Genomic DNA, 10,799 nt, shown 5'->3' on the forward strand with positions numbered 1-10,799 from the left:
TCACGTGAGGGAAAAAGGAGTGCAAGTAACATACCAAGGAAGGAAGGGACTAGAAGAAAGGAGGAAATTGGGTCAAACAGGTAGGCCACTTCCTGTGGATCATAATCTTAGCTCCCATAGTTGGCTCGAATTGGCATCCTTGAACCCCTTTTGGATTAGGAACCTAAGGATTCATCCTTCTATAAATAAGTGGTCATAAGCACCACCTAAGATAAGTAAGTCTTCCTATCTCTAACCTGCTCTGACCCATCATATTGGTGTTCTCTTATTTTTTGTTCTGTAAGTTGTTTTTCTTCCCTAAAATTATAAGTGTACTCTTGAGAGCACATGAAGGTCAAGTGAATTTTTTTGTTTAAATTTTGCCATCAATAGCAGACATCATGAAAATATTCCCATATGTGATTTGAAACCTTTCCAAAACTGTTGGAGTTTCAAATCAAATGTTATTCATAAAAGTTTGGTTGGAAAGCATCAAACTAAGAAAGGAAAACTTATATTGAAACTCTTTTTGGTTAGATATATTGAAACTCATCGTTATGGAGGAAGAGACAAATCCTACTATCCTTGAAATTTGGTTTGTAATGATTTAGTCCCTATATTTTCAGTTTTGTAACAATTTAGGTCTTAAACTTTACTATGTAATAATTTAATCCTTTTACTTTAAAATTTGTAATGATTTAGTCCATATTGTAGAAATTAATGTTAAGATTTAGTGAGATTTCATGCAAATAAAACGTTAAATTAATTAGAGACTCAATGTTTTACAAAATATAAAGTCTACATAAAATATTAAATATTAACATCTGATTTTGATTTTTTTTAACGTTAGGGACTAAACTGCTACAATTGAAAGTATAAGGATTAAATTGTTATATTCTAAAGTTTAGTGATAAATTTGTTACAAAATTGAAAATACATGGACTAAATCGTTATAAGTCAAAGTTCAGATATTAAATTGTTACTTTGATAAGTTCAGAACCAAAAGTGTTTTTAACCTTCTTTTTTCCTAATTCCAAGAATGATTTTTTAATGTAACCTCATGCATACGACACCTATTTTTGTTCAATAATTTATTGATGTTGAAAATACAGTAGATTCCAGATTTACTTAACCATTTTAAATATTTGTCTTTTTACTCCAAGATGTATATATTTGAAATAAAATTATGAGATAACACTAAGACCTTATTTTATAAATTTATTTTTCTAATTTAAAAAATAAAAGTACAATATAATCTCCATGCAACTAAATATTTCTTTTTTTCCTATAATAAGGGGTTCGAAAATTGAAGATTTCACCTTTGCAAAATAATAATAATATTAATAATCAAGATTTCCAAATTAGTATAGTTTTATGCTTTATCGGTTTTCCTACATTTGAAGAATTTAAAAAAATTAAAAGAAAATTAAAAAGCATTTTATTTTCGAGGAAATTTTAAAAAATAGAAAAATAATGTAATTATTTAAAAAAAATAAAAAGCAAAATTTTAATTCTCTTTATAGAGGCTGATAGAAGCTTATAGAAAACTGTCAGTATCTATTAGTGATAAAAACTAACGGAGATCTAATAGGAAATCTATCTCTGTCAGTGTCTCTCTCTCTCTTTTTTTTTTTTTTTTTTATTTATGTAAATAGTTTGACTTTTTTTTTTCTAGTTTGTGAAAATTTCCTTTATTTTAATTCTTACTTGTACTTTATTACCATTAATTTTTATAATTAAAAATAAGTATCATTTTGGTCCGTATACTTTAAATTTTGTTCAATTTTAGTTATTGTACTTTTAACAAATATTTTTTAGTCAATCAAAGTTAATTTTTACGAATATTTATTAAATAATAATAATAATAATTTTCATGCACCAAAATTTATAGTAAAATGGTGATAGACAACAAAAAGATTTTCTAAAAAATTAACAATAAACTAGCAATGAGGACTAAATTTAAGATTTATTGAAAGTATATGAACTAAAACTGAACAATTGTAATTACAATGACTAAAATTGAATAAACTTCAAAGTATAGGAACCATAATGGTATTTTAACCTTAAATTTTTTCAAGAAATTCATATTCCTTTTGCAAAACCACATTTACTTCAATATTAGTTTTTTTTCCTTGGGAACATACTTCAATTTGAATAAACTTCAAAGTATAGGGACAAAAATGGTATTTTAACCTTAAAATTCATATTCCTTTTGCAAAATCGCATTTACTTCAATATTAGTTTTTTTTTTTCCCTTAAGAACATATTTCAATTTGAATAAACTTCAAAGTATAGGGATAAAAATGGTATTTTAACCTTAAAATTCATATTCCTTTTGCAAAATCGCATTTACTTCAATATTAGTTTTTTTCCCTTGAGAACATACTTCAATTTTAGTTTAATACATAAATAAATTGATAAAGCAAATTAATTTCTCGCTAAATAATATATGGACAATTAATGATAATTTGTTAAAATATTCTCTTTTTTTTCCTTAAAATTATAGAGTTCATTGATTTTAAACCTCTCGTGATATTTTTCAAATACAAAAATAAAGAAATAAATTTAAGCAAGAAAACTGAAAAAAAAAATAAAGTGAGAAAATGTTGATCTTTCTTCAAAAAGAATATTTCTTTAAAATTATAAAAGAAGACATTTTGATATGTTGGTAAATAGTTAGGATAAGGCCACCAAAACGACTAGTTCAACTAGAATAGTGTTTGTATTATCAATTTTAAAGTCAAAAATGCTTTGAAAGTTTATATTTTTAAAACTATATTTTTGTTTGATAAATAAAATATTCTATTTTTGTAAACTAGATGTACCAATTTTTAAACCCCTTTTTATCATTAATTGAATTTTATTTCATCTAAAAACACTTACTTATATATTGATAACCAAATGACACTGATACTTGTCACACATACTTTCATTTTCGAATAAAAAATTTTCAAAAATGATATAGCAAGGTCTAGGACTAGAGAAGGAAAACTTTGCCCAATCCTTGGCCACATTGACCAAGGGTCTTGCTTTTTTTCTTCAAATTGCACTAGACCAGATTGAATTGGACCTTAAGAGTTGTCCTCGAGTTGGAGAACTGTCTAAGGAGAACAAACTGGGTATTAGCTAATATAAAAAGTTTTTCAAGACTATTGGCCTTGGGTTTATTACGGACGAGTCTGTTCTCACTTCAAGTCTTTTCTTCTTCATTCATTCTTAGTCGTTAACGTATTTCGTTCAGACCAATTATTTCACATATAATATGTTTAATGGCTAAACAAGCATCAAAGAATATAATGAAAATAAAAAAAATTAAAGGTCTCATGTACTTGGTTTTTTTTTTTAATTAAGTATTTGAGAAAAAAAAGAAGAAGAAAAATACCTATTTTTGAAAAATAGATTTAAAAGAACCATTTAGGGAAAAACTTGTTTAAAAAATGATTGGAAACAATGAAATGTGGGCAATGTTAATGAAAATTTTAAAATCTCAATTTATACATAAAAGTTGATAAATAAATTAAAAAATTTAGATCGAGGGATATTTCTAAGAGTCTATTTTTGTTAGTAGAAAATATATTTTACATTTTTAAATAATTATAAGCTTCATTACTAAAAGTTAGTTTGTATGATATATATATATATATATATTTTTTGAAAAAAGGGTTTGTTTGTATGGGGGGACATTTTTTCTCTTAAAACTATTACATCATATGATAGTAATTCAATCCTATGACTTTGTGTTAATTTTTTTTAAGAAAAAAAAATGCAACCTTCTAAGTTACAATACCTTATAATGGTAAGAAATGCCCATGGAAAAGTATCACAAATTATAAGTTAAATTGTCATAATTTAGCCATCAATAAATTCAAAATTAAGATTAGAACATTTCCTTCTCTCTACTTTTTTAAAATATTGAGGAGTTGGAGATGGAAGTTCTAATATTGAAGTTAAATAGTCATAATTTAACAATCAATGTATTGAAAGTTAAAGATTAAAATATTTCCTTCTTTTAATTCATCTAAATTGGAGCCCACTAACAAAAAAGTATCATGTACAATAAATTTATCCTCAAATTTATTTTGCTAAAATGAACATAGTTAACTAACATAAAGTATTATTAACATCGAGATCAGAAATTTGATTCTTTAACCTCACATATTATCAAACAAATAAAATATCATTTTTAATCCCCGATCTTTAATGATCATCAACTTAATCTTGAACCATACAATTTATAAAGATTTAGTTCCTATAAAAAAAAGTAATTGTTTAAAATGGTAAAACTATTTAAAATATTTTTAAGTATAACAAAATGTCACTTTCTATCCATGATAGGCCGCGATAGGCATCTATCAATATTATAGATGTCTATTGCGATCTATCGAAATCTATTACGGATAGATATTAAAATTTTGTTATATTTATAAATAAATTGACTCATTTTTCTTTATTTGAAAACAATCCTAAAAAATAATATTAAGATTTAAGAAAATTATATAGACTAAATTACTGTATATTAAATTATTATATATTTAAAAGTTTATAGACTAAATCATTATTTGAAGAATAAAAATAAAAAATAAAAAATTATTCAAACATTAAAATATTAGAAACTTTTAAATCATGGGTTTACAATGACAATGACAGTAAAATAAAATTGAGTTATTTTTAAATGTAAGAAAATGAACTAAAATATTTACAAAATTAACAGTTCATCTATATCATGATGGATACAGATAGTGATATCTATTACAAACAAACTATAATATTTTGTTATTATTTACAGATATTTTTATCAATTTTTTCATTTAAAACAAAATTTCAATAAAATAAGTTAATACAATATAATAATATATATATATATATTTGTAAAAAAAGGTTTCTATATCGGTATTTTAAGTTAACGACAGAACTAAAACGACCGAGGAGAGGGGGAAATAATTAGGTACAGAGATGATACAATAAGCCAACAATGGAATTCAGCCACGTCATCTTACGCATCTCAGCTTTTCCAACGCTGAATTTCTATTGGTCCTTAATATTCTTGTCGTTTCTTCTTTTATCTATTCTCATTTTCCCTTTCCCAAAAACCCCTGCCCTTCTGTTTTTCTTTTTTCTTTTTTTTTTCTTCCCTTTCTTCTTCTTCTTTTCTTTTTTCTTTTTTCTTTTTTTTTTTGAGGCGCATATTAGTTAAGTCTTCGTGTTTTAGCTTCTAGGTCTGATCCAATCCCCACTCCACAAAAATTCTCCAATTCTCGCCGTCGTCGTCGTCGTCGTCATCGTCGATGCTTCCTCCCGTCGATCTCCGCCGTCCCTTCTTTCTTCTACTTCCTTCTTCCCCGCCCTCTCTCTCTCCTCTCTCAGTTCATACCCTACGCCGCCTCCTACCGCCTCCATGATCCGTCGCTTCCCGATTGCTTGCTCCGGTGATTCCTCTTCGATCCGATTATTACTCTTCTCCTTCCGTACTCAACTTCTCCGATTTCTTCAATTATCCCTCCTGGATCGTGTTCGTTGCACAGCTTGATTCTCCCGAGGAGTTTTCTAGATTGATTTAGTTCTTAACGGATTTTCAACTGTTTTCTAGATTTATTTTACACGTAGCTTTCTTCTTTTCTATTTTTTTTTTTTTTTTAGGGTTGGGGGGGGTGGTGAGAGAGAGAGAGAGAGGGGATTTTATTGTGTATGTTGGAGAAGAGTTATTTATCCGACTGACTTCTGTAAGAATTGAAGTTTGAAACGGATCTTGAATTTAACTGAGAAACTCAGAGTTTTCTTTTGGATTTGTGATTCGATTTGGAGTTGAAGAAACTGAAGACTGTTTCTTTGAGTTTAATCGAAGTTATGGATGAACGGGACACTAGTAGGATAAATATGGGGATGTCAGATGTGATTCTTGGCTGTGTAATGCCCTATATTCACGACCCGAAAGATCGTGACGCTGTTTCTCAAGTTTGCCGGAGATGGTACGAGCTTGATGCGCTTACACGTAAGCATGTTACTATAGCTCTTTGCTACACCACCACACCGGAACGGCTACGGCGACGGTTTATTCATCTCGAATCGTTGAAATTGAAGGGTAAACCTAGAGCTGCGATGTTTAATTTGATACCTGAGGATTGGGGAGGATATGTAACTCCTTGGGTAAGGGAGATTGCTGATTCTTTCAATTGCTTGAGGTCTCTTCACTTCCGGCGGATGATTGTTGTAGATTCGGATCTGGAGCTTCTTGCTTGTGCACGAGGACGTGTTCTTCTATCGCTTAAACTCGATAAATGCTCTGGATTCTCCACTGATGGATTGTTCCATATCGGACGCTCTTGCAGGTATCTGATTTCGTAACTAGCTTCAATCTTTTAAGGAGATTTGATGTTTTGTTAAAGATGAAATTTCTGGATGAAAAATTTTGAGATGCAGCGAACGAATTAATGTTTGTTTCTGGTGAACGATGAAGCTGAGAACCATCTGATCATTTCTATTAATATCTTTGGGTAAATTTTTTTTTTTTTTTTTTTTTTGGTTTTCCATTTTTTGAATTATTATTATAATTATTATTTCATTCTTGTCATCGTTGTAGGGTTTTTACTTTTTACTTTTTTTGGGTCTTTAATATGATTGTTTGATGCCTCTGAACTTTTCAAAAGAAAGAGATAAGAAGCTGAAACAGAGTGAACGTATCTGCTAACTTACAATATTCTTAAAGAAAGTTTGACATTTTGGGAACTGGGCAAAGAAGGAAACTGTTCTAAGTTATCCTAAATGAAGCTTAATTTGGATTGATAGTGCAATTTCAGCAATTATGTCAGATTGCAATTTTAGTACTTCTGTGAACTAATAATAATAGCATGTTTCCCGTCTAGAAATTAAATTCAAGTAATTAAAAAAAAAGTGAGTTTTGATTTCTGAATGACATTACTCATGATGTTTTATCATCTTTAATGTTGGTTGTTTCAGGAATTTAAAAACATTGTTTTTGGAAGAGAGCTCAATTGTCGAGAAAGATGGGGAATGGCTACATGAACTTGCTAGGAACAACACAGTTCTTGAGACATTAAATTTTTACATGACAGATCTTACCCAAGTTAGATTTGAAGATCTTGAACTTATAGCCAAAAACTGCCGTTCCTTAATTTCTGTGAAAATTAGTGATTGTGAAATCCTTCATCTCGTGGGCTTCTTTCGCGCTGCTGGTGCTTTGGAGGAATTTTGTGGAGGATCCTTCAATGATGAAGCAGAGAATTATACTTCTGTAGCCTTGCCTCAGAATCTCCGTAATTTGGGACTTACATATATGGGAAGGAATGAAATGCCGATAGTTTTCCCTTTTGCAAACCTTCTCAAGAAGTTGGATCTCTTGTATGCTCTGCTTCATACAGAAGACCATTGTACTTTGATTCAGAGATGCCCCAACTTAGAAGTGCTTGAGGTAATGCTAATTTTAATGAAATTCTTTCATTTTCTATGTTTTCTTTCATCTCTTTTCTTAGAACTGCTTCATTCAATTATGGTTTGATTCTGAATATCTCTGATGGGGAGATGCCATATCCCGTTACCCCTGTTTTTATATTACAGAGTTCCTTCTTTCTGATTGCCCTGCTTTTATCCCTTATTCGCATGCTTTCATTTGCATGGCCATTGATGTAATATCCCTCATCCACATGGTTCAACTATGGGTTTAATTTTGATTTATGTGAGGAGTTTTTCTCTCTTTTTCAGTTTTTTAGGTATAATTATGTATTATGAAATTTCATATTAATTCAGCCAATTGAAGGTTTGGTATTATTAACTGTGCAGACTCGAAATGTGATTGGAGATAGAGGATTAGAAGTACTTGCTCGTCATTGCAAGAAACTGAAAAGGCTTAGAATTGAGCGAGGAGCGGATGAGCAGGGATTGGAAGACGAGGAAGGTCTTGTTTCACAAAGAGGATTGATTGCTTTGGCACAGGGATGTCTGGAACTGGAATACTTAGCTGTATATGTATCGGATATCACAAATTCGTCTCTCGAGTGCATCGGTACATACTCGAAAAATCTCTGCGATTTTCGCCTCGTCCTGCTGGACCGAGAAGTGCGGATAACGGATTTGCCACTCGACAATGGAGTTCAAGCTCTATTGAGAGGGTGTTCTGAGAAACTGAAAAGATTTGCTTTGTATCTTCGGCCTGGTGGATTAACAGACGTTGGTCTTGGTTATATAGGAAGGTACAGCCCAAATGTAAGATGGATGCTTCTTGGTTATGTGGGGGAATCTGATGATGGGCTATTGGAATTCTCTCGCGGCTGCCCCAGCTTGCAGAAACTTGAGGTTAGAGGGTGTTGCTTTAGTGAACGAGCATTAGCAAAATCCGTAATGCGATTAACTTCCCTCAGGTACTTATGGGTTCAAGGCTACAGAGGGTCATCTTCAGGCCGTGATCTTCTCGCAATGGCTCGCCCGTTCTGGAACATCGAATTGATTCCATCGAGACGAGTCGTGGTGCCTGATCAAGTCGGGGAGATGGTGGTGGCTGAACACCCTGCTCATATACTAGCATATTACTCCCTAGCAGGACCAAGAACTGATTTTCCAGACAGCGTTGTGCCGTTGGATTCCTCATCCTTGATCCCTGCATAGAGCTTATGGGGATGTACATACAACAACAACAACAACAAGAACGATGACAAGAACAACAACAACAATCTCTCTCCTTTTGTTCTTGCACTTCTCCATTTTGCCACGTTCCTGTTAATAGAATTCAAGGTTACAAATTTGCGGTTATGATCAATTGTGTTTCGAAATGTCATTTTGTTGTGGTGGTATCATATAGACAAGACAGAAAGACAAAGACAGACAAAGATGGTTTTAGTGTTGTAATAAGGCTGTGTTGTTTTGTTCTTAAAATCGTATGATGGAAAGGCAGTTTGAGTACTGTTTATTTCAATGACTTTCCTTTTCCTTTTGCCCATTTCAAAGAAGAAGACCCTTAGCTTTCCAGGTTGGTAATAGTGTAATATTATTTCTTCCTTTCTGAGTCAAATCCCACTCAGAGAATTCTGGTCTTTTTTCTTTTTTCTCCTTCCTTTTTATAGTTAGTTGGTGGGGTTATTGGAGAATGGTTTGTATCAGTTGTGAATAAATGAAAGAGGTTTTACATTCAACTTCTACAAACAGTTCCCATTATTTGGTTCATGTGGTCAGAAAATTCAAAAGCCTTTCTCAAAAGTTCATACCATTTTTGTAACTTTCTTCTTCATTACATGAACTTCAATCCAAGCTTCAATTGATGCTATGGCTATTAATTGATATTTGGTTCAGGGTCAGTGTTTGTCACAGAAGCCTTTAATTTTGGGGAGTCAAAAAAGGCTCTTTTTGGGCTTTAAATTTTGTGGGCTGTCAATGAAACAGGAGGATTGAGAGATAGAAAAAAAAGGAAACCCAACAGCCTTCCATTTGGTTTATAGAAAAAAAAACCCTAATTCAGGTTGCCTTTTTTAGCAACTTGAAAAAATCTCAAGTCCCTTCTCATATGAATTTTCTTCTTTTGAATTTCTTGCTTTAGTCTTTTCTTATGTTGTTCAAGACCATGTGAACATTTGGAAACTAAACTATGCTTTTGAATAAGTGTGAAAATTGGGTTGGGTTGGGTTAGGGATGGTTTTTTTTTATCAACCCAAAAATTCAGCTTTGTTGGGTTGACAATCAAGAGCTCGTGTGATAGCGTTCCCGTTTCTTGTTTCCCATTTCTTCTTTTTTGAGAATAAGAAATAGGACTACGTTTGATAACTATTCTTGTTTCCTATTTCTTGAAAAAAGAAACAGAAACATAAATTTGTTTCATAACTATTTCTTTTTTTTTTTTTTTTTTTTTTTTTTTTTTTTTTATAATATAAATAAAGAAGATGTGCATAAATTAAACATAAAAAAGGATATTAATAAAAGTTTATGTTATCTAATACAAGTAAGTCTCGATGACAACTAAATATAATAACACAGTTGTATCGTATCTTTCATATGTTGTCCAAATTTTTGTCTTAAATGGTTAGATTATTATGTACATGTCGTGGTAGTAAACTATTAAAGTTAAAATAAATGAATATCTTAGTCAACAAAATTTATATATTGCAAAATTCTACACAATTTCAGATATATTAAAAATATTAGAATTAAAATAATATATAAACACACCTTGCAAAACTTAACACTCAAAAGTTGAAATATAAAAAAAAATTAATATATATATTGAAAAATAAAATAATATATAAATCTAAATAATGAAAAATTTTAAAATTCAAAAATAAAATAAAATATAAATATAGCATAATTATTTTTGTAAATAGCAAAATTAATAAATAAAATATAAAAGATGAAAATAAATATAAAAAAATTGTCCATCTTCAGAGTTAAAATTTGAAATATAAAAAAATAATATACATATTGAAAATTAAAATAATATATAAATCTAAATATTAGAAAATTTTAAAATTCAAAATTAAAATAAAATATAAATATTGGAGAATTATTTTTATAAATAAAAAATTAATAAAGAAAAATAAAAATAAAGAAACGTAATGGGTACCTAGTACCAATAAAACAAGAGTTGAAATGGTTACCAGATGATAAAATTGAAATACAAATTGAAACAGGAGGAACTACTTTTTTGTTGTATCTCAAATTTGGCCTTTTTTTTAGAAAATCGTTCTTTGAAATTTAGAAATAAAAAACGGTAACATTTATCAAACACGTTAGTTTCTTAAAAAATGAGAATAAAAATCAAGAAACAAGAAACAAGAAATAAGAAACAAAAATGTTATCAAATGAGGCCCAAAGGACCCAAATAA

At 30.0% G+C, this 10,799-nt stretch overlaps 1 protein-coding gene across 1 annotated transcript; it reads left to right on the forward strand.

Annotated features, from left to right (window-relative positions):
• Positions 1-5,044: 5,044 nt before the first annotated feature.
• On the forward strand, positions 5,045-8,902 carry COI1 (RNI-like superfamily protein). The gene is made up of 3 exons (XM_039036240.2): positions 5,045-6,305; positions 6,934-7,405; positions 7,774-8,902. Exons 1-3 carry the CDS (start codon positions 5,824-5,826, stop codon positions 8,593-8,595), a joined length of 1,776 nt encoding a protein of 591 aa, XP_038892168.1. The 5' UTR covers positions 5,045-5,823; the 3' UTR covers positions 8,596-8,902.
• The last annotated feature ends 1,897 nt before the right edge of the window (positions 8,903-10,799 follow it).

Source organism: Benincasa hispida, chromosome 7, assembly GCF_027475165.1.
Source record: "Benincasa hispida cultivar pf3 chromosome 7, pf3_genome.v1.1, whole genome shotgun sequence".
NCBI classification, from domain to species: domain Eukaryota; kingdom Viridiplantae; phylum Streptophyta; class Magnoliopsida; order Cucurbitales; family Cucurbitaceae; genus Benincasa; species Benincasa hispida.